The 25970-nt window shown below is 45.7% G+C and overlaps 1 protein-coding gene across 3 annotated transcripts in view; it reads right to left on the bottom strand.

Annotated features, from left to right (window-relative positions):
• Positions 1-25970, bottom strand: part of LOC119168268 (BCL11 transcription factor A) — a 664540-nt gene that overhangs the window by 428157 nt on the left and 210413 nt on the right. For 2 of the 3 annotated variants that reach the window (XM_075867205.1, XM_075867206.1), the window contains one exon: positions 4063-4128. The exons of the other annotated variant lie outside the window; for it this stretch is intronic. In XM_075867205.1, coding sequence (XP_075723320.1) covers positions 4063-4128 — 66 coding nt within the window. The remainder of the gene's footprint in view (positions 1-4062; positions 4129-25970) is intronic. 3 annotated transcript variants of the gene reach the window in all.

Genomic DNA, 25970 nt, shown 5'->3' with positions numbered 1-25970 from the left:
CGCACGTATTAGCCGGAGCGATCGAGTTACGAGATTTTTTGGGGGGGCCATTAAATCGATATGAGTGCTCAATCCTGGGAACTGTACACAATGCTTCTTTTGTTCATATCTATTGAGACCTTTTTATTTTGTTACTTTTGATCCTTTCAGCCCATTCAGTTCTTTTGTTTTTTGTTAACACTCTGCCACGCAACCTCCACGCGCAACGAGAAACTGTGGAGAGAGGGCGCGCGATGCTCGTTTATTGCCCGACGGTCCACGTGCGGGGGCCAACGCACTTCGTGCATGCCTTCTGGTCTCGGCCGCCGAACTGGCCCAAGGCTCAGTGACCCAACACCGCCCGGAGAAGGGGCAGGGCGCGCGGAAATTAAGCCGCGGCAATGACCAGCGAGCAAGGGTCCGAGTGGAACCACGCCCGTCTTTTATCTTCGCATGCAGTATGGACAAGGCTATAGACATTATAAGCAAACCTCCTCCGAAACCACCAGCACCCCTATATCTTTAAATCACCAGTGGGCCCGCTATGTGCGAAACGTTAACGCCGTGTCATGACTATTATATTGTTACCCAGCACCTCCACCACTCTGCTACGTTTGAAAGAGACTGGTAGACGTTGAAAGGGGCCGTTTATTAGGTCCTGAGGGGCAGCTCAGAAGCGGCCGACTGGTTAAAGGCCTCCTGATCCTCTTCTTCCTCTCTCGCTCTGGGCGACAAGTGCGTTCAGCGTATACGCTTCTTTGTATTCGCGCATGTACGCAACAATATTAACCGGACAGAGTGGGAGCATTGAAGCCGCCAGCACTTGTCTCCACAGAGGGAGGTTGCCGTAATGGCAGCTTCCGTCCTCGTGCTGTGCCAAAGCGACAGCCCCGAGAACACCGCACAAGCCCAAAGTATAGGGTAAGTCATAGCGCGTGCGTCAGTACACAGAATACTGTGTATATCCTGCTCGCGAATGCGGCACTGGTCCTCCAAATATGGCGGCTTAGATGACGTCAAGCAAGACAATAGGCAAGGCAATAAACGACGCCGCTGGAACGTTCTTGGCCTGTGTGCATAGATAACGAAAGATGCTGCACGTATATAGTTTACTCATACTAACATTATACGCGACTTGACAAACTACGCGTCCCGTCGTTTTGGTATTCCGTCGTTGGAGGCGTCAGTGACGTCACTGGAAGCCATTTATAGGTCAAGTAACGGTTCGTGCGTCGGTATTTCTTCTTCCATGGGCTTCGGTATATTCAGTTCATGGCGCCTCACTAGGCCTCATGATGATAGTAGATGCAATGTGGGGTCGTCACGGCGTCTGTCGTTGTTCTTATAACAATAGCCTCCCGCTTGCAACCGAACTGCAAAGTCACTGAAAGTCAAGCGCACCGTTATTATTATTATTATTATTATTATTATTATTATTATTATTATTATTATTATTATTATTATTATTATTATTATTATTATTAGTAGTAGTAGTAGTAGTAGTAGTAGTAGAAGTAGTAGTAGTAGTAGTAGTAGTAGTAGTAGTAGTAGTAGTAGTAGTATGCAAGAATATACACATGCACGCATTAACGCTCGTAGAGGTTGGTTGAAAATCACGTAAACTAAAAAAATAGTACGTTGGTTATATAACGTACATCAGCAGTGTCACGGTTACATTTAACGATCAGTTCGCCTTCTGGCGCGCATCTACATAAATATAAAACCATGAACACCCTAATGACGTGATAAATAAGTGGTTCACATAAATAATACATCTTATATGAACGATCACAACTGGCTGACTACTTCTTTGTAGACTTCATGCATCAGGTACCAACCAGTTAACCTATACAGCATCCTTCAAATGTCGGCAAAGTTTTCATCGCGTATAAGCCTAAAGGTGTCAAACCCAAATTACGACATCACCCAACAGAGCTGCGAACCGTCTCGGCGATCGCGGGAAACGTTAACGAAGATGGAATAACCGCTGGGGAATCACCGCTGGGGAATCTTCGCGACGGGAAAAATGAACATGCCGCCAAAAACTACCACCGCATCCGTCAACGCGAACGTTTGAAGTGGGGCGCCGACAAGATATCCCGCGGTTGGGTCATAGGCCTCATTTCGATGACCGGGCCAGCTTTTAGAAGCCGGGCTACTGGCCACGAACACGGCCGAAGTCGCAATGCCGGAAGAGGTCAAGGCGTGTATAGATCGAAAAACACGCTGACAGAACGTTTATCCGAAACGTCCGACGAACGCCGTTCCGATAATCGATGGCTATATACGTATACTCTCTTAATCGTGTACCGCGTAAAATGCTTGATATAGCCCAGGTCGGCCTGTCTTTTTATCGAGTTTCCCGGCAACATCCGTCACTCTGACACCGCGGGAAGTGATTATAAGAGCTTATACGCGAGCGATCAATTGTCGGGGGATCGCGTGGACAAGGTGCCTTTTGCGCTTGCGCAAACACTGTCATTACACAATCGGTCAAGACGCCACTATTAATACGCGGCATGTCATCGCATGTCGAAATGTATCTATATATACATACGACTGCCGAGATCTGTAATTGTGATGGCAGCGATATAAAAAATAAAAAAACAAATAAATAAATAAGCGAATTAGGTGGAATGAATTAAGGGACCGGCCTTCTCCTCTTTAGTCTCCGTCTTTGAACATTTTGGCGATACCCGCAAAATAGGTATAAGCAGGTATAATTAAGATAAAAATGGACCTCGCCTATTCTTTTAAAGACTGAAGTTAGCGCTGGCTCAGCTCGGCTATGTTGTTATATCCGTAGCGTGAGCTAGGAAAGACAGACAGACAGACAGACAGACAGACAGACAGACAGACAGACAGACAGACAGACAGACAGACAGACAGACAGACAGACAGACAGACAGACAGACAGACAGACAGACAGACAGACAGACAGACAGACGGTCGGGCGGGCAGACGGGCGGGCAGACGGACGGACAGACAGACAGATGGACAGACAGACAGATGGACGGAGGGACGGACGGACAGACGGACAGATGGACGGACAGACGGACAAATAGAAGAACGGAGAGACGAACGGAGAGACGGACGGAGAGACGGACGGAGGGACAGTTCGACGGATACTCGCAAGCAAGCTCACGCGAATCAAGCGCCATCTCACTATATATGGACACGTCCCTCCAAGACCTTCCGGGACTTCTCCGGCGCGCCAGCTGCGCGCCGTGTAAAGTCGTTGCTCCTCGACCATGCATGCGCAAGACGACTTTCGATAAGTCACGTGAAACTGTTTAGCATCTGCCAGCGTAGCTTGCGCGACAAAAGCCTTAAATGGCTATGTTTAAAGCCGTAAATGATGTCCCCGAGACTTTGGAGCGTTTCCTGACCGTGCTGAAGTAGCGTTGCACAGGGCTCCTTTAACGCGCTGTCACTCCAACATGTCGGCGTTGATGACGTAAAGATAGCATGATTACGCGGCGATAACCTACTGCGTCGTGGTAAACACGTCGTACGAAACCCCTTGGCCTCTGCGCATGGATAATGAAACAATGTACATGCGATGTACTGATGGTAATAACGTGACATCGCAAGCTTCGCGTCCCACCATGTCGGTACTCTAATATGGCGAATTCAGTGACGTAAGTTCAAGAATATGTAAGCAAAAAAAATCAACAAAAAAGGGTCTAAGGAAAGGCTGCTATTCACGGTAGCAACGCCTCCCCCCGCCTTCTCAAAAAACAAGAAAAAAAGAATACGAAAAAGAACATTTCTGTCAGACGTATAGTGGCTTAAATCTTCCAGCTGGCCTTCGACAGGCCCGACTGCGGGAACATGATTTAGGGAAAATGTTCATTATTATTACTCCACCATTAATGGTAACCCACGTTTTAAGTTTATAGACATATTTGGAGGGAATCCGAAAACACAGTAATTACTGCGCGACAAAGTAAAAAGAATCAACAATGAGTGATAGGCGTCCGTAATAACATGGTCCACCTAGAAGATGCGAATATAATACAGGTCATCAAACGATATTTCTGTGACGAATGACGACCTTAGTATACTGGCTAAAGATCTTACTTGGCACTGCGATGACTGCGTCAGCCGGGGTCCGTAATCCGAAGAAGCAAGAGTGAGCACACTTACCTGCAAAAATAAAAAAAAGGTTAGGCAACTCAATCACTGAGACTAAGGTGCAATAAATGAAATGTTGGTTTTGTAACAGCGTATACAGGCATTCGTGACTACAAACCGGCACAAGTCATTATTACTCAAACAGCTGCAATCACTTATAAACAACGATATTCACCAAGCGTTTCGTTATTTATGTGTACCACAATTATTAAATAAAATAATAACGCAATCTCAACGTCGTGTACTTCGTCGGGCTTCCTTTTTTCCCGTGTCTAGTGTTGTGCTGTCAAGATATCTTCTATAACCGTTACGCATGTTGGACGTTCTACGCGCAGCATTTGTCTGCCCATCTACAGGACTTCAAAGCCGCACATCCGAAGCATGGCCGGGGCCATCTTTTTCTTTATTTTATTTTATTGCTAAGCTATCGTTGTTATGGGCTTTTACCAAGCCCCAAAGCTGGCGTTTTCTCCTGGTTTCTTTATTTAAACTTTCTCGTTTAGGCCACGGCTTCCGTCGTGTATTCGTTGTTCCCTATCCGGGCCCTGCGCACATAGACGCCGACAGCCCGTTTCCGCTCGCTGACCCAGATTTCCAGTGGAACGCCGATCGCATCGTTGTCTCGCCGCTCGGGCTTTTGAATTTCCCTACTTCATTTTGTCGTCGGACAGAAAACCCGAGTCGCGTGCCGCCGCTAGGTGACGCTGCTATTATTAACCGCTAGCAGCCACTGTCAGGTCTCTCTCTCCCTCTCTCTCGTTTGGTCTTCTATGTTTTACTCTCTCTCTTTCCATCCACCATTATTTCTTCCGACCCACTGACAGCTGAACTACTCGTGAAAGGAATGAAAACAAAAAACAGAAATGGACATTGACATTAATAAACGAGACAAATAAAAGAACAACGGGCGTGCAGCTGACACCGTTCAGCATGTATACACTCCTTGTTGCCCGCTGGCACACTGATGCTCTTTGCTGCACGTAGGGCGCAAGCAACAAAAATAAAAAACAACAAAGCAAAACAATATAAAACAATGACGAACACAGTATGAAACAAACTGGCACACACAAGAAAACGGCAACACATAAAGAGACAAGCAAAAACAAAGGCGCCCCGACTAACTGTTGCACTGAAGACGACTGTCATCCTTGGTGAGAGAGAGAGAACTTTATACAATTGCATGTCTCGACAGGAGCAACAAGATGTCTGACTCACGTCCATCTTCGACCAACTACAGACATAAAATAGTCTCACGCGCAGCTCGTCTCTCCCTCTTCTCTCAACATACATACATACATACATACATACATACATACATACATACATACATACATACATACATACGTGCATACATACATACATGCATACATATATGCGTGCATACATACATACATACATACATACATACATACATACATACATACATACATACATACATACATACATATATGCATACATACATACATACATACATACATACATACATACATACATACGTGCATACATACATACATACATGCATACATATATGCGTGCATACATACATACATACATACATACATACATACATACATACATACATACATACATACGTGCATACATACATACATACATGCATACATATATGCGTGCATACGTACATACATACATACATACATACATATATGCATACATACATACATACATACATACATACATACATACATACATACATACATACATACATACATACATATATGCGTGCATACATACATACATACATACATACATACATACATACATACATACATACATACATACATACATACATACGTGCATACTTACATACATACATGCATACATATATGCGTGCATACGTACATACATACATACATGCATACATACATACATACATACATACATACATACATACATACACACATACATACATACATACATACGTGCATACATACATACATACATGCATACATATATGCGTGCATACGTACGTACATACATACATACATACATACATACATACATACATACATACATACATACATACATACATACATACATACATACATACATACATACATACATACATACATACATACATACATACATACATACGTGCATACATACATACATACATGCATAGATATATGCGTGCATACGTACATACATACATACATATATGCATACATACATACATACATACATACATACATACATACATACATACATACATACATACATACATACATACATACATACATACATACATACATACATTAGTGTTTCAAGAAACCTGCCCGCAAACACAGAAAACTCGGGGAAACGCGATAACAGTTCCATGCCTTCACAAGTGCTTCTTCCGTACCCACATGCATCTTAAGATGGCTAATAGCATTTTTGATAAAGTAATGCAGAAAGTCGATTTAATTAGCTTTTTAGTTTGTTGAGGTATATCATCAAGTCAAATAAACGAATTGAAGTTCTTCACGCGAAAAACCTATTGCAGTTTTAATAAAGGAAAAAAAAGCAACAACCTCTCCTAATTCTTGCGGCTTGATGAAATTCAACCAGAGTCAACGGCTTTCCTCGTGGAATTTGGACGTCCGGAAGCCGATAGCCTGAACTCATTACAACGTGAGAGCCTGAAGCAGTAATTTTTTTGCTATTTTTAGAAGCTTGAGATACTAGCTCACGGAGGCTTCACTGACTATGTTTCCGCGATTCGCCATTACTGATGACGTAAGATGGTCCATATTCGTGTATTCGGCGTAATAGAACTTGAGGACAAACGTCAAAGCAGCACTATATATATACGTTAGCAAAGTGAGGTGTTGGGCTAGTTGGTTTTTCATGACTGAAAAAAAAAATTGCGCTACAATCGCTGCGAAAAATTGAGTTAGGAAGGAAACCATGGAGCAAGATTGCCGAGGCCCACCCTTTTCGTAAATCGACCATTATCTTTCCGGGAAACCTTCATTCTTCCAAGTATTTCCAATAAACTTCAGTTGATAGTTTGCGCTTGTACGGTCCACTTCTTTGTTGTTGTTTTTTTGTCTCCTCCCTAATTTCGTTTTCCGCAGCGATCGTAGCGCCACTTTTTCTCAGTGCTATATATACTGTTCGGGAATCCGCAACTATGAGCGTCATGACAAAATTCGTCACTTGGCTACCATGTTCATAATCCTAAAGACCAGCCCCGCCGCGGTGGTCTAGTGGCTAAGGTACTCGGCTGCTGACCCGCAGGTCGCGGGTTCGAATCCCGGCTGCGGCGGCTGCATCTCCGATGGAGGCGGAAATGTTGTAGGCCCGTGTGCTCAGATTTGGGTGCACGTTAAAGAACCCCAGGTGGTCGAAATTTCCGGAGCCCTCCACTACGGCGTCTCTCATAATCATGTAGTGGTTTTGGGACGTTAAACCCCACATATCAATCAATCAATCCTAAAAACCAGATTGCACATATTCAAAGCAAGATACAAAAAGACGAAGACATGTACATCAGTTCTATTTCTTCGTCCTGTGTTGGAACAGTGCAATCCATCCTTTAAAAGATAAGGATATGAAAGGATGATAAACTTAAGAGATAATTAAAGTGAAATAAAACTGAAACAGTAAATCAATTTACATTGATAAACTGCACTCGAGTAGGTAAATTCCCCAGAATCGGTTTATCGATAGCGGTTAAAATAAAAAAGAAGTATTTTTTTAGCCCACGCCAAAATATGTACGCGTCAAATGGCTGAATTCAAAGCATATTTTTGCAGTTTCGGCAACAACAAAATTTCCTTCAACTTGGTGCGTCATATCTATGTACCGCTCAGAGGACTATATGCTTCATCATCACAGCTTAGGAACTGCGGAAGACTTGTGTGTGTACACCAGGGGCGTAGCCAGAAATATTTTCCGGGGGAGAGGGGCACCCACTTAACATGGTAATTTTCACTCTGTATGCCATGGCGAAAAAAAAAATTCGGGGAAAAGAGAGGCGTCGCGGGCCCGCTCTGCCATCCTCTGCTACGTCATCAATGTAGACGTCGCCGAAATCCATGACGTCATGGCGTTTGGCGAATATCGGGGTTTCTTCGCCACCAGCACTTCCTCTTTCGCACGTTTTCTCGCTTAGCAAGCGTCTCACTGAGGCAAGCGCGGTGATTTAGGAATTGCGACAGACTAATTCGCTGATACTAGAAATATCGTTTGTCTGTTAACTGTCCATCGAAATCTATGAACGGCCGTTGGTGGCTCTGGAAAGACCACGCCAAGCTCATTAAGCGCTTTTCACTCATTATATGGTACGACTGCCACATTCAAGCCGTATCCTCCGCCTAGTCTCGAGAACGTAAATCAATAGTCAGATAAAAAAACAAAAAAAGAGCAACAAGAAAGGACCTTTATACTATCCTTTTGTCACGGGACGCGTAAGGTCCGGCTGCTCGTAGAAACAATTCCAGGAAAGCGCTCAGCAATAGCCAGGTCAAGCTTCGGCAAGCGAGGCTTACAGAGACAGACCGCCAGGGCAGGTCACTATAGCGCCGTAAATTCCGGTACGACAGACGCGCTAAGAACAAGACAAGAAGAAAATAAAAGAAGAAGGAACGTAACCCCATCGGAAACGCGTAAAACAAGCCATTAGGAGGGCGTCTGGCGATCGCTCGCCGTTTCGGCCACGGAGAAAGTGGTCGAGAAGTGCCGTAGAAAGAGCCAACTCAAGCCGAAAGAAAGACATGTTCGCTGCCAAGAGGTGAGTGAAAGGGGGGGGGGGGGGGGGTCTCAGTCTTTACGCTGCGTTTAGCCTGGCCGTTGTGGAACCCTATAGGCGCGGCACGGCGGTCGACCCGGGGAAAGAACCGCTCAATTCAATAGGGCCCCATTGTTCCTCCGTGGTGATAAAAACAAGAACCTCCTTTCTACCCCTACTCCGCCTTCCCCGTCTTGAGACCTTCGCTGCGGCCACCGCTAGAAAGCGCGGCGACTGCAAGGAGAACGGCAGTGCCACGTTGCGGAAGCACTCGTCTCGACCGCCACTGTACACGTCGGTTTCACCGCGCTACCCAAATGCGTGCATCACATTTTGGAAGAAGCTCAGAATGGATTAATTAAAAGCTTTGTTCTGGAAAATAAATTCTCATTGCAAAGATAGAGCCCTCCGTCAAGGGCCCCTGTGGCCTTTGTCATCTTGTGAACTTTCACGTCCATCAGCTTGAGCTGTTCTTCAGGCTTCGAGCAGGAAAGTGCAGCCTCCCACGGCATCGTCGTTGGTGAATAGTTTATTGGCACTGGCGTGGAGTGATTCTCGGTTTTAGTGTACCCTGTGCTCTAAATCATTACCCCCTTTTTCTAACCCCCCCCCTCTCGGTTTTAGCAAGGTGTCCTCCGACACTTCCGATCGGAACGGCTTTATGCTCTCCCATAGTAGAGTACCAAGTGCTCTAAATCGTCAAACACTTTTTTCTAAACACAGATGGTTTATGGAGCCCTAGCCCGCGGGACGGCTTCACCTTACCATAGCAGAGTATCAAGTACTCAAAATCGTAAACATCCTTATCTAAACAAAGTTTTGCGGAATCCAGTAAAGGTGGTGAAAGGATTAAGGTATCTATTTCGGTTTCGCGCGGCATTCTTCGTCTGAAAACTGTGCGTTCATGCGCTTCGAATCGACGATCGATTCGCCCTCACGCGGCCAGCCAAATGCTTGTCGCATTACCCCCCCCCCCCCCCCTTTTATGTCAATGTATCGGGCTGACTTTGCGCTACCCCCCCCCCCCACTAGTCACTGCACTCGCTTTTCCTACTAAGTCTATGCGTGTATTGAACTACACCAATAGAGTGATTGCTTGATAAGATTGTATACACCACGCCGTGTGAAAAAAAAAAAGCCATGACCGCCGACTTTGACCACCGACTTCCGCAAGAAAACAACCAAACGCAACAAGGAAAGCGTCATACATTCACTAAAGTTTCTACTGCCAAACACCATACATTGATGGGGTTAATATCAACGAACAAAAGCGCTATTATAGTTTATGAGCAATGCTACGTTGATATACCGGATACCACTTGTCTTCATCCACTTACACTCCTACATTGTCTTGCGCTGTGCGCTAGGTGCTAGGATAGAATACCAACATGCCCCAACGTACGTTATTTCAATCCACGAATAACGAGCAACGGTATTTACAAGTGCGAGGAAACAAAACAAAACTATGGGCGCATATCCAGTAAAATAAATAAGTGTAACAAGAGAGGCCACGTTGCGCGGAAACGCATCCACCACGCTGACGGTGAGAAAGATGGGAAAGGTAAGGGGTTCGGCACGCCCGTAATGGCCGCCATTACCGTCACGTTTACGGCAACCGCTTGAGGGCCAATGTGACGTATGGATTCCTCGCGTCGAGTACGTATACCGTAAAAACGCACGGTTTACGGCCGCATGCACACAGCCCATTGATAATAAAGCTGATGACCCCTCCTCCTTCACTCTTCCAGCCTGTTCTCTACCGTGTTACGAGCGGCGCCTTGATGTCGTCCACTTACGGATGTATGAGAACTATCCAATGAACCACAACGGAGAAAAACAAAAACAAAGAGCAGGATAAGCAGATATATAAATAGACGGTGAAGAGGTCCTACGGCCTTCACGTAAATTGGCAAAGCGAAGATCTATTCCGGTTGACGTGCATGTACTTCACTTGAATATATCTCTCCCTCTTCTTCTCTTTCCACAACAGATAAGTTCTATTAATGACACAATTGGTGGTTGTTCGGATGTACTGCGACTATGAGGTAAGCGTCATACTCGACAGCTTGAAAGCTTTACAATGATACAGACAGACAGACAGACAGACAGACAGACAGACAGACAGACAGACAGACAGACAGACAGACAGACAGACAGACAGACAGACAGACAGACAGACAGACAGACAGACAGATGGATGGATGAACGGACAGAACGACAGACGGATGGATGAACGGACAGAACGACAGACGGATGGACGGACGGACGGATGGACGGGCAGACAGGCAGACAGACAGACAGACGAACGGACAGAGCGACAGACGGATGGATGAACGGACAGAACGACAGACGGACGGACGGACGGACGGACAGACAGACAGACAGACAGACAGACAGACAGACAGACAGACACAGACAGACAGACAGACAGACAGACAGACAGACAGACAGATAGATAGATAGATAGATAGATAGATAGATAGATAGATAGATAGATAGATAGATAGATAGATAGATAGATAGATAGATAGATAGATAGATTATACACCCACACGGCTCTCAAGTACTGCCGTGACTATTCGCGGCGAGAGCATCCTGTACTATATATATGCGACAGCACCGTCTTCGCATTTGTGCGGATATTATTCGGTCAGTGGAACGTATGCAAAAGTACCCAGCGGTGCCTCCGTGTTCTTTTGGTACAGTATTATATACACTGTGCTAAAACAACAGAATAAGCTGCATTCTGTGGACGTAAGCGCATATGCGAAACCACTGAAACTAGCAGACGGCGCAAGCGCGATCCGCACGGCGCGGTTTCTTCCGCTCGATTCGATCTCGCAGCCACAGGTAAGACTGGGCAGGTGTGCAGTTAATTTTCCATGCATCCACAAACGCGCACAGATTCAGAAGCAATAATGGCCAATCTGCATGCCAACAAATATACAGGAGTTCTAAGCACCAGCATGACTCTGTGCGATAAAAATAAACAAAAAAAGCCGCGTGGGTCTGTGGCACATTACTCAGTTCCCACGCAGAGTATTATGGTGGCAACTGAGTGCTATTATTTTGCGCGATAGCGTTTGTGGACACTGGCGGCGGCGGACAAGCGCCAGAAACCACCATTGTTATGGTCTCGTAAGAGCCTTTGCTGTAAAATTAGGCTTTGTAAAATTTGCTTTTGTATACTATCTGCTCAGGAGTGGATCGATTATACAGGCGATTGATTGATCTAGCTACCAAGGCTGACATTTACGGATTGATTGATTGATTGATTGATTGACTGACTGATTGATTGATCGACCGATCGATCAGTTCATCGGTCTATCGATCTATGAATGGATATTCGCTGAAATTCATAGTCCGAAACTGACTACAGACAGAAGCTCGAGGACGACATACAGAAAGAGGCGGGGTAGCAGGAAAAAAATGGCACTTGTAGCGAGACTGGGAGCACACCCATGCCACGACTAGGCGAAAGGCACGCACGCACATACCAGCTATAGCAAATACGAGTGTGTGTCGTACAAAGGACGCGAAAGAACACACCGAAACCTCGACGCGCCCTGTCGTCTTCATCGCAGACGACGACAACGACGGACGAGACACGTGGACTGACGACGCCTTCCGAAAATAGGGTGGCCACCCTCTACGTCAGGCCAGTGAGGCCATGAAGACATTGTGTGTGTGTGTGTGTGTGTGTGTGTGTGTGTGTGTGTGTGTGTGTGTGTGTGTGTGTGTGTGTGTGTGTGTGCCTGTGTGTGTGTGTGTGTGCCTGTGTGTGCCTGTGTGTGTGTGCGTGTGCGCGCGTGTGTGTGTGCGTATGTGTGTGTGCGTGAGAGAAAGAGATAGAGAGAGAGAGAAGGATGAGCAGAGAGATTGTGACCACTGCATGTCATGATAGCACGCAGGAAAGAATGCACGGGGTGAGAGGAGAAGGTGCCTATAGGTATACACTTTCAACCAAGTCCTGGTGTATTGCAGGTTATATCTAAAATATCAGACAATATAAAAGCTCAATTTGCTGGCTTTATGCCACACTTTAAGCGACACCTGATTCAGAGTGTAAAGCCACTAAGACACGGGACAGAAGGGGCGGTCAGAGACAACCATGTATATATACGGTAAAGACAAGTCCTCGATCACTGCTTCCTCTTCCATGGCCAATGCATCCACGTGGTTTTCGGGGATTATGAAGTTTGTGATTCACTAAATGAAGCAAGACGTCACAAGGGCAGTTTTCTCAAAATCTCTTTTCCTTAACTATTACAAAAAAAAACAAGTACGGAGGTCACGCTGGTCCGGCAAGGCTGAAATCAACAACGGAGCTAATGTTAAGACTCGCTAAATTTTGCTAGTAATGCAAAGCTTTTGCTAGAGATTCTAAATGTTTGCTAATAATAATAATAATAATAATAATAATAATAATAATAATAATAATAATAATAATAATAATAATAATAATAATAATAATAATAATAATAATAATAATAATAATAATAATAATAACATAATTTATTTCTGCCTAAGAAAATACATTGACAGGGGAGCTGCAGAAAAAGCTGCAGTAGACAGCTTGACCGAGCCTACTATGTATGACTATAGCATTTTTATTCCTCTGCGGTTTCAGCCGATTAATAGCAGTACGCGCGGAAGCATCTACTGGTTTATAATGATGATAATTAGTGCTCTTACTGATGCTGATTATGCAGCGCCTGGCACTTCACAATGGTGATAATTACTATTCGCACTATCTGGTTCAACGAAAAGCTTTAACAGCTCAGCACTTCAAATGAAATAGTTCATATCCATTAATTCCCTCTGAACCCTTCTAAGCTGTTATCATTAGAAGCAAACACGCTTGCCTATGTCCCCGTATACAACAAGGGGGACATGAAAACTTGCATGCGTTCCTTTTCATCATATGCTGCTGACCCGCAGGTCACGGGATCGAATCCCGGCTGCGGCAGCCGCATTTCCGATTGAGGCGGAAATACTGTAGGCCCGTGTGCACAGATTAGGGTGCACGTTAAAGGACACCAGGTGGTCGAAATTTCCGGAGCCCTCCACTACGGCGTCTCTCATGATCATATCGTGTTTATGGGACGTTAAACCCCGCATATGAATGAACCCTTTCATCATATGGGAAATGTTTAGTTTACACTATATACGGGGTGCCCCATCAACGCCAGCTCGTTCCTGCAGATTCATCGGAGACATCGTACAATGTGTACAAGCGCCACCCGAAAATAATGATCTGCCCGTTTACTTGCGTTTCCTTTTCCCCAAGTAGGACACTTGCAACCGTTCTGTTGAAAAGGCTATGTCACGCTGGCAGCGCACACACCAAACGCGGTTATGACGATTTCTTCCTGAGACAGATATGAGCCTTGAATACGCTCACTCTCTTTAGAACGTACAGCATATCAGCCCTGTGGTGTAAGCTTAGGGTAAGTATATTTAGAAATGTATTCGGCCCGAAAGGTTGATGCTCTAATATTTTGGAAGTTGTCCTATACTGCATGCCATCCTATCAAATTCCTCTACTGCTCGGCACTTATTGGTCCAGACGGCCGATGCGGCTTATTTTATTGCGTTAAAGTTACGTCGTAATAAACTTTGACCTAAAAATCTGCCTTGAAAGGACGTCGTAATAAACTTTGATTAAAGAGACTTTGCCTTAAAATGATGTAATAAAAAAAACAGGTGCTACGGTGGCTCAAAGACGCAAGAAGAATTGAAGGGAGCTTCGCTGGAAATAAAGACAGAGGGAAAGAAAAAAGAAGCAGAAATTTTTCATTGGCTATAGGCCTTTGCGCGTATAGGCAGCCAGCGTTCCTGGAAACTGAAGGAGTTGCGTTAATTCCCGACACTAAGCTCTGGAAGGGACATATTGCGCGCCCGGCACGCAAGAGGTCGGATGTGTAGACGGCCGAAAAGAAGTGGCTTCTTTCCAGGCTTGTCTACGCTTTGTTTCGGCTTCACGTTCCAACTGACTGTACGGAGATTTTGTGCTTTCCTGTTTTTCTTTTCTTTCTACATTTTCAAACTTGCACGTCCTTGAAGAATGATTGGGCGGCCAACAAGGCAGCACACATCTCAAGACAGACGAGCAAGAGGTGTAGAAGACCGAACAAGCCAAGAGTATATATACTTCTGTTCCAAGAAATAAGATGTGCTAGAAATTTTACGGCAACACTTGCACCAGCAGTTCCAAAAGGCAGCCTTAGCCCCCCCCCCCCGCCACCCATATTCTGTCAGAAGTGTGTGTTTTACCGAGGACATTATTAAAAATGGGCTTTTTTTTTATAACGTTTAACTGGAATATACGCTGGTGAGAAGTCGATCCAGGCAGTCATATTGGGGGAAGGACGTTGGTTTGGCGCAAAACGGAAGAGTGAGAGAGGGAAGGTGACTCTTCTTTTTAGTAGTTACTATCATCCCTAGAACATCATCACGGTATATATATTGCTACTTTGTTCCTGCAGTGATCTTCACTCATTTCTCTTACAATCAATGAGGGAGGTTCACAACAGGCACTGAAAATCGAAAGGGGTCGAGTTGCTGACGCAGGCCTTGGGAGAGGCGGGAGAGGGAGCATCACGCTTACCGCCCCCCTCCCCCTTTACTCTGGGTCCACCACTGACTCTGGTAAGCACTACAGTACTAGAGGATTGAAACATGACTATTTAGGGGCTAAGTACCGCACATACGTTTGTTTCTAACGTCGTATTTTGTGTCATATCGGCGTAGTTTCAGCTCGAACGCGTAGATCAGAGCCAGCATTATCCTTAAATACAAGGTCTCTCTCTTTTTTACTCCCCTCTCCCCCTCCCCATGTGTAGGGTAGCAAACTGGATGCATAGTCTAGTTAACCTCCCTACCTTTCCTACATTCCTTCTCTCTCTCTCTGTCTCTCTAGTCGCGGCATGACGAGCTAATCTCGAACAATCGCGCATACCAACGTGAAATTGACGTCACGTTTGAATCCACGAGTGCTGAATACACTTTCGCACCAAGTCAAGACTGCCGCACACGCATGGGTAGGCTCAATAATAATAACAATTGACAGAGATTAGCACGCCAAAACCACGATATGATTATGAGAGACGCTGTATAGTTGAGGGCTCCGAAGTTTTCGGCCATCTGGCGTTCTTTAACGTGCACCCAAATCTGAGTACACGGGTTTCGAGCATTTCCGGAAAGCCCCCATCGAAAATGCGGACGACGTGGCCGGGATGCGAACCTGCGACCTTTACGGCACCGGTACGCTGTGTACATGTGTACGCACGCGCCACCGGCTCTCCGGGCAGGCGGTCGGTCGTCCGTTCGAGAGAAAAAAAAACAAAAAAAAACACGCCGGGCGTCGCCTGTCAGCGCCCATTGTGCGACGAGTGAAGCGTCCGCACTTGTCGCGTCGCTGTCGAAGAGAACGAAAGAATACAAGCACACAAAGAACAGCAGCGGTCCTGTTGTCCGAGCGGCCACTCATCGCCGACGGAGTCAGAACAATGGGTATTTGGACAGAAGAGGAGGAAGAGAGGGTGCGAACGGATGACAAGACAGGACACATACCGCTACGCTGGCCCTATACACGGGAGCAAGGACACGCGTATACATTGAATGTACACGGCCGAAAGCGAAAGTAGCCGCCCAGTACAGTCAGCTGCGTATCGTGACTTTTCGTTCTCACGTGCTATACGCTTATGATGCCACTTTGTAGTAATTATTAATACACAGAGTTTTACACTCAAGGAGGTGAGGTTCATGACTTAGCGCGAGGTCTCACGTTCCGCGCCCGCGTAGAAATGTGCTCTCCTCAGGTATGTGGACGTCCAGCGGAGTGCTCTAGAGAGAGGGATAGATTAGCCCGGTACGGTGATAACGTGAACTTTAAAAAAAAATCCACCGCCACGCCCCAAACTTTACAGATCCGAAGCGGTAGAATAGAGGCAATCAAAGACCCAGACCTTCCCCAAGCCCTTCATCTCGGGAGGGTATACCCAGATATCTATTCATATAGATACCAGGCAAATTGTGCGGTTGGACTCATGCATAGCTTAGGCACATTCCCTGGGAATGTGCGACTACAGAAGAAAATGCAGTCTTCCCCAGATGTATACCTGCGGCACGGTATACGGCCCCGCTGCGCAGCTAAAACCACCATGATCAACCGTGGGCCACCCAGCAAGCCCGTGAGGCGGCGAAGAGACAGAGTGAGCTTCGGTCCTCCTCGGGGACGGCCTATATAGGCAAAGGCCACGAATTTGCCGGAGTTTTTGATTGTTAGCACCACCACACACCTAAAACCACCCCACATGGGGCCAGCCGTGGCTCCGCAGATTCCGACCATCTGGTGTGTGTGTTTTTAACGTGAACTTATAGCACGAGCATCTCCAGAGTTTTACCTCCATCAAAATGCTACCTGCGCAGCTGGCTGGTAGGTAGGTGGGTAGGTAGGTAGGTAGGTAGGTAGGTAGGTAGGTAGGTAGGTAGGTAGGTAGGTAGGTAGGTATGTGGGTAGGTAGGTAGGTAGGTAGGTAGGTAGGTAGGTAGGTAGGTAGGTAGGTAGGTAGGTAGGTAGGTAGGTAGGTGGGTAGGTAGGTGGGTAGGTAGGTAGGTAGGTAGGTAGGTAGGTAGGTAGGTAGGTAGGTAGGTAGGTATAGGTAGGTATAGGTAGGTAGGTAGGTATGTAGGTAGGTAGGTAGGTAGGTAGGTAGGTAGGTAGGTAGGTATAGGTAGGTATAGGTAGGTAGGTAGGTAGGTAGGTAGGTAGGTAGGTAGGTAGGTAGGTAGGTAGGTAGGTAGGTAGGTGGGTAGGTAGGTGGGTAGGTATAGGTAGGTATAGGTAGGTAGGTAGGTATGTAGGTAGGTAGGTAGGTAGGTAGGTAGGTAGGTAGGTAGGTAGGTAGGTGGGTAGGTAGGTGGGTAGGTAGGTAGGTAGGTAGGTAGGTAGGTAGGAAAATAGGAGGAAAAGAATGGCAGGGAGGTTAACCAGCCTATAGGCAGCCGGTTTGCTACCCTGCGCATTGGAGGGGAATGGGTGAGGTGAAATCCGCGTCTTTCAGGTCAACAGCCGAACTCCGTAACCATTCTATGACACACTACAGCGGCGGTTTATGCTGAACTACGCAGTTAGTAGCGTGCTTTAGCCGCGCCGCTTTACCGTATACGGTAGCGCGTATAACACCGTACTTTCGTGGTTGCCACGTAGGTTTCTTTAAGCATTTCAAAGGCGCGAGTCAGTCATTGGGCAACACACAACGTGTTTAGATGCCCAACCTTATATCACTACAGGTCAGACTAAATAAAAAAAACGGCGCGTAAACAATGATGGTATTACTGTACACTACCGTATTACCGTATTTTATTACTGACTGTACGGTAAACTGCACTGCCAGAACACTGTAGAGTTACATATTGACTGTATGTGTACCCCCCCCCCCCCAAAAAAAAAAAGAGGAGGAGGCAATAAACATAAACGATTGAATGGCACTGTATTTTCTTGCCTACGTTCTTCTCTTTTTCTTTTTGCGCCGCACATACTTAGTATACTTATGTCAAACCCCAGACCAACTAGCCCAGCAACGCATTACTACAGTCTTAGCCTATAATGACGCATGTAATCCGCTACTCGCTTCCGCGAAAGTAAGACTTCACCTTATTCAAAAAACTCAACCAAGCATGCGTCACTAATTTTTTTTTTATAGCTGCTTCTTCCTCCTGTCGAGATGACGTGCACGCCTGTCAAAGTCCACTGCCCCCCCCCCCTCTTTTCTCTCTCTCTTTCACCGAATATGGACCATACATCATCGGGCACCGGTCAGCGACGTGGCCGCGTCCTGCCACCCTTCGTCCGACGAGTCTGGCGGTCGACCACGATGAGCCATCGTTGACGCGCCCCCGCTGCGAAGAACAATAGACTTCGAACTCCTCGCCCTCTCCTCCCATGCCGCGCGTCGCAGTTCCCCTTTCAAGCTTTAAACGCTGCCGCGACCGCAGCCGAAAAAAGACGCGCCCGCCTTTTACATCGACGACGAAGAGGGCCCTTCGACGCGCGAAAGCGTCGAGTTGTCGTAAAATCCGTGCAGCACGTACAAATTACAAATTGCAGGCCACCCTAGCACTTCACTTAGCAGCCTGGTAGTACGGCATATACAACCCTCATCGGATTGACCGACGATGCGCAATGCGACGTCTGCTGCACCGAAGAAGACATCGACCATCTGATATGTCGTTGCCCTCGATTTGCCTCTGAAGGACAGAAGCTTTCGGACGCATCGCGACAACTGGACGATCGGCCACTTTCTATGCAGATGCTACTGGAACACCGCCCTCGCCTTTCGTCGGCTCAAAAAGCAGTCAAAGCCGACTTGTGCTTTTTTAAGGACTACAGGCCTATGTGAACACCTTTAACTTTTGTGTAGTGCCACCGCCGCATACGCGTCAGCCCATTGAATGGCAATTTTTTTCTCTCTCTCTTTTCTTTCCCCCTCTCTCTCAACTTTATACCCTCTTCCCATTCCCCCAGCGTAGGGTAGCAAACCGGACATGTGCCTTGTTAACCTCCCTGCCTTCTCTCTTGTTGTTCTTGTCCTCCCCTGTTAGTACGCTGCACTCGACGTCACCGTTCACAGTGATAAACAGTGAAATCGAAAAAAAAAAAATGGCAACGGTTGCACTAAGCCGAACAAGGCTTGAAACAGCAAAACTGCACGATTCTGAATACTCATGTGTTTATATCGATGTTTGCTCTATAAGGCTACATACAGACCCCTTACATATACAAGAAATTATATAGCGTCGATATATGGCCTGATATGCCCAAATCCTTACGTAGCCATATATGAGATTTTTTTTTTTATTTAGGGCTATATATGGCATTTTTGTAAGAGCGTTTCCGTGCTTTTATGTTGCAAGAAAGAGATGCAACCATGCTTATATATTTTTTGGCCCTTGCCATGTGATGCAGGTTGTTTCTACATGTCGCTTCGAGGTCGTTGCGAGACATTAGCTAGGTATGCTTGATTATCTTTACGTTCATTGTCAGTGTAGACAGGTTCGAGTTAGGCCCCAGACAGTGACGTGCACGACACGGAGGTCCAAGTTATTGAGACGCAAACCAACGCTAAGACCAGGCGTTCGCCGTTCTCACAGATCTACGGCCGTGTAGGGCCTTCCACCACTTCGGGACGCTCTTTCCGCCACCGTTGCCCTTCCCGTTTCCTAGTATTTTTTCGTTGCACGTCAACTTGGTGTCTTCGGCTCCATCCAATCGCTCTGCCATCGTTTGATGGACTAAATGTTGCCTCCTTCATTTTTAGTGTACCAGTGTTGAGTTGTTGGGACTTACACAACTTTTGTAGCACATACTCATTTATGATGATAGGTTTGTAATTCTTTACACAACGATTTGCTAAACATATTCACTGTTATTAATGAGACTAAAGGGAGGGTCGCACACGATGGTTGGGTTAAAAACTCCACAAAATAACAACACTATAACGAATAAACAAAAACTATCAAAGTAACAAATCTATAGGCATCGCAGGGTTGGTTCTGCGCCTTCTACTAACCTGGCCCTCATGTGCACGCGGTGAGCGGCTCGTCTTATTTAAGCATGGTATCGCGCAATAGATGTTTCAGTCGACAGTGAAAACTCGTGCCATGTCATTCTCTTTGTCTCTCATTTTAATTTCGCACTGTGAGAGAGAGATAGAAAGGAAGGCCGGCAGGTTAACCAGATATTGACATCCGGTTCGCTACCCAGCACTTGGGGTAGGGAAACAGGGACAAGAAAGAGGGGTAGAAAGAGAAGAGCACTGTGCGTCACTATGCACCCATACCACCTAGCTCAGCTTACCCCTGTTTCGAACCTCGGCGTTCGTGTTACCTGGTTTATTCTTTAGGTTAGCTTTTAATGAACAAAAAAATTTCGAGGGCTCCTTTTTAATTAAGACAAGCAGACAAATGAAGTCATGGAAGGTATTAGTAAACGTCAGTAATACTGCTTAAATTATCTCGCAATAAATGTGTCACAGATGTGAAGAAAGCAGTGTGGACGAAAAGACAACTTCCCGCTGGAGAGTGCCAAACCTGCAACCTCCAGATTCATTAACATTTTTCGCTGGTCTTCATTAGGGTTAGGCTAACTTTGTGTATCGTCGCACTGACGAAGCTAATCTTGGAGGCCACGTAGAAACAATAGCGTAGTTGAGATCTGCTCCACCAAGTGCCCTTTCAATGAAATCATTAAAGTAATGTTGATTGATTAAACTGACGGTTAATGTTTCTCTTACTTTATTGGTGAATTGACCCAAAGCGATTAACATGCTGCAAAGGCTCCTTGGGAGTCAGCTGCTATGACCTCTTCGAGAGGCTATCTGACGAACAATCGGATGATAGGAACACCCTCGAAACGATGGCCCATATGGCTTGTCTTCGAGCTTTGGGAACGCGAAGTCTGCCTGCATCACAGACTAAGGTTGATGACTTAAAGGGAGTGTCCGCTGCGTGTAAATCGCGTTGGAAGCGGTGTGTCGAAAGAAACTATTTATTAATTTCTATAAGATGTACCGATAGCACCGATATGTTTCATTTTGCCGGACCCAGTCTCATTATAGACATTACTTTACGGACAAAACCTGCAGGTCGTAAGTTAATGAATCGCCCGAGATTTTATTTCACGCTGCCCGTTCCAGGTTGAGCTTCCGAGATCCGTACAGCTTTGAGCGTAGGGAAATGAGTTACGAGGTTTCCCGCAAGGTGGTGGGATAGTAATGAAAAGGATGATTGATATCCACCCGAATGTAGCACGAAACTACGGGGTAAATTTGTACAGATTTCTCAGAAAGGAAAATTTTCTATCGAAAAAAATTGTGCTGGTCAGGGGATCGAACCCGGCACCCAACGCATACTCGAGCCGGTCGATGTAGTAACCGTTACCAGGGATTGTAGGTCCCTCCCGTATTCGATCTCTGGACCAAAACAATTTTTTTTTCTTCAACTATAAATTTCCTTTTTTGAGAAATATGGACTGCATTTCTGGCTTCTTGATACAAGTGGCTGCCAATTGTCCCTTAACGTTTTAAACATTCACAGTGTCCCTTGCGCATCCATTTAAGACGACTGGAAGGCGACAGCCAGCTTCCTTTCCTGTTAAGTCGATGTGTAAGAAAGAGAGCAGGGAACACGAGCTGCGGCTTCACGAGCACCAAGTGAGCGTTACGTCACATGGTGCATCAGTGAGTTACGTCGCATGACGCCCCGCCGGAATTTGTGACGTCGTAATGACGTCACAAGTATTTGCATTCCGTGATGTCATATGGCGACGTCATCGCGTGACGACGTTTTTTAGCATCACTCGTCTATCCCCGGCGCCGCGGACGGTCAAACTTCCCGTTTGATTTGCATGTAAGTCTTTCGCCTTGATAGAGTCACGTTCAGTTAAATTACTTGGACCTTTGTGTGTACTGCACGCAATTAGGCCACGGCCTGTACGGGGTGCAGACTCTTTCCGCGAACGCGGTCGCTGTCATGTCGTCGGACAGCCTAGAGAGAGAGAGAGGAGAGAGAGAGAGGTGGGAGATGACGACAGGCAAGGAATCAATGGCGTGTCGAGAGCAGCGTGTTTACGTTGTACAAGCATGGAGGGAGGAAGGGGGTGAATCTACGAAGCCGCCCGCTTCTTCTTCTACTTCTTCTTCCTCCCGCGTGGCATAACGCGATGACGACAGGCCCCCGCGTCGACAACCAGGCCTGGAAGGCCACTTTCAAACAATGGCCAGGGACGACAACCAGACAAGCCGCGCCCCGAAGCTGCCGCTAGGATAGTGAAGAAGGGGCGCTTCGTCCGGCCGCATGGCTCCACGGCAAGAGAAGGATGGGAAATTCGCGCCGGATTATTGTAGAAGGCGCACGGAATTAGAAAACCACTTCCTAAAACCACTGGTTAAAAATGTTTATGGCAAAAGACGACTTTATAGTGTTGGAACGTCATTGTGGAATAACCTACCAGTGGAAGTGAAACAACATAATGCTTTCACATTAATGCTCAAACGTGATTACAAAGAGCTCTATAAGACTACTGAGAAGTTTCGTGAAATGATGAAAAGTGACACGATTTTAAACTAATGTTTTGTATGCTGACCAGGAATGCTATTACCTGATGTACAGAAATAATAGATGTATTACGTTAAGTATGCCAACCAAAAACGTGTTCAAAGTGTAGTGTATAAGTTGGATTTTTCCTCTTCAATGTGTTCGGTATCTGTGTATAAGTGATATGTTTATCAAAACAATCTGCATCTTAAACTAAAATGTCGTTCATTATAGAACTCTTTCTCCTGCTTCTAATTAATGTATGTTATAATTGCATGGATCCATACTAGCATTCTGCTAAGGATCCAGATGTTGCTAACATGTTTTTCTTTACTGTATGTTGTTTATTCATAATAAACTTCAAAGTTCAAAGTACAAGAAACGGTAATGAATTTATATAAAAAAAGCCTCCCGCATTTTCCAGTGGTGGAACTCGAGTCAATGCATCGCAGAGTGGTGGGTGCATCGCATGAATGAATGTTGCGTAATTGGGTATTGTTCGGGAACGCTTAATTGATATTTTGTCTTTATTTTTCTCATTTATTGAATGAAGGAGAAGCGTTGCCTTCAACGAGTGTTCAACGAGTGGTGGGACGCTGACGTTGAGTTGTGGCCCACTACTGGTTTAACGTAGTATGTCGCTTCTATCGCATCTATACTGGTGTCAAGCAAAGCGCCAAGTCAAGCGAAAGCCAAGCATTGAAAATAAAATACCACACTGTCCCTCACGCTTTTGCCTGAGACGGCGAACATGCGAAAGGCTTTTTTTTCTTCTACATTTGTCTCGCGGTGTAGGATACTGCTGATCGCGATTAAGCAAGGTCATGATCAAGTGTCTGAACAGTGATTGGATAGCTGGCGAAGCTTGGGTAAATGAGCCAATCAGGAATATAAAATTCGATCTTGGTTGGACGAGATTATGATGGATAGATCCCGTCTACCCCGGTATTGGTCGATTGTAAAGAGACTATACATGGTACAAATTTAACGGCTATGCATAACAACGGTCTGTCGGTACTGGTCAGCCATCTGCGGAGCGCGAGCCGCATGCAGTCCGCAACATTATGTAGCCCCCGGGACGACATCACAAGAAAATTGAAAACTAGCCAATGAAGACCACCCGACTAGGCCACGAACGCCTCCATGACTTCCTGCCTCTGTCGGTGAAAAACCTTGAAGTAGAAATCTGCGAATTGGCCAATATTCATAACCAAAAGTCGCTTTCAAACAGTTTTTTTTTTTCTTCTTCAAACATACTTAGGTAACTTGCGACGTTGTTCACTGCGTATGAAAATAAACATGATTTCCAATTCAGTTTTGTGCGTCATTTTTGTTGATTCGCCGATTTTTTTTTCTCTGGGCGGTTGTACCCTCCCCCCCCCCTCATTTCCTTATATTTCCTGTGTGGCCCCCGCCATGCAGACTTCATGCAACTCGATTCTACACCTCAAAAGCCTGCCGACCTCTGGTTTATACACAGAGAAAAAAATATATAAGAAATGTGGGGAAGTTAACTAGAGACCACGTCCATTTAAGCTACCCTTTACAACCTCTTTTCTCCCCTTCATCCCTTCCCCAGTGCAGGGTACGTAGCAATCCGGATGTGCGTCTGGTTTGCCTCCCTGGCTTTCCTTGCATTTTTTTTCTCTCTCTCTCTACTCGTGGTTTATAGAGACATAAACGACTGGACATGCGGTTGCGCAACGCGAATATCTTCTCGAGCGTCTATTACAATAATAAAAATATATTGAAAGGGAGGTCAACGAATGCAGAAACAGATTTTGAAAACACTGAGTACTTTGGGGCTACGCAGATAGTTTGATGCGGTGCGAGAAATACGGCAAGGAGTAATGGCGCCATCGCTGACTCTCACGAAATCATACTTGCGTATACTTTATATATATATATATATATATATATATAGTCTTAGAGCAACGCGAAGACATTGAAGATTTACAAGGGAGACATGGATGTGCAAATATCAAATGTGCAAACTGAAAAAAAAATATATCATATCGCAGAAAAATATACCTCGTATTCCCCAATAAACAAAAAAGACGATATTCTTTGTTTTGTTTATTTTTGTTTACATATCCACTTGTAGACGTCGTATATATATAGCCTCACTCCAAGTATATGCAGCGGCCAGAAAGGTCAGATATGTTTCGACAGAGCATGAAAGGTCAGCGCTATAGCTTAAAAAAGGAGAAAGAAAAAAAAAACGACGAACGATTTTGAGAAATCAGTAGGAGGAGTTTGTCTCATAGAGGACAATACCGAAATTTGTTACTTGTATGGATGGGCAGATTCATCCACGTACGATCTCAACCTTTCGGGGTACATTTCTCTCTGAACACACACACACAAACACAACACACACACGCACACACACACACACACACACACACACGCGCACACACACACACACACACACACACACACACACAAACACAACACACACACACACACACACACACACACACACACACACACACACACGCTAGTTCAGCGATTTCGTTCGCAAACCGCGTCACACGAGATTCTAATAGAAGAAACACCCCGGCATACGTTCGTTTCTCAGGCACTAGAAACCACAATTGCTGATACGTCTCGGGCAAAAAAAATAAAGAAAAACAAAAGAAACAACGAGAGAAGAAAGTGTAAACGGCAAGGCGTACACACGGAGTCCTCTCCACACGCTGACAATGAAGAAGGAAAATTCGTTAACTTCGACGAGCCGTACGCCTCGGGGAAAGCGAGAAATCTGATTGGAGGATCACTCTGATTGACGTCATCGTTAAGGGTGGGTGAGGCTAGACATCTTGTCATCCACAAGTCGTCTTGCCTCGCATCCCTTCACGAGCAGCACACTCGGAATCTGTATACGTCACAAGCACGTGGACGCTGCGGTCTTCCACAGTCGAGGATATTCGCGTGCGCCGAACTATAAGCCACGCCCACGCAAACACGAGCGGCCCAATCAACGAGCACAGATTATTTTCGTAGTGTTGGGACTTCTCTT

Source organism: Rhipicephalus microplus, chromosome 6 (genome assembly GCF_043290135.1).
Source record: "Rhipicephalus microplus isolate Deutch F79 chromosome 6, USDA_Rmic, whole genome shotgun sequence".
In the NCBI taxonomy this organism is placed as follows: domain Eukaryota; kingdom Metazoa; phylum Arthropoda; class Arachnida; order Ixodida; family Ixodidae; genus Rhipicephalus; species Rhipicephalus microplus.
This window is presented reverse-complemented; position numbering and strand designations above follow the sequence as displayed.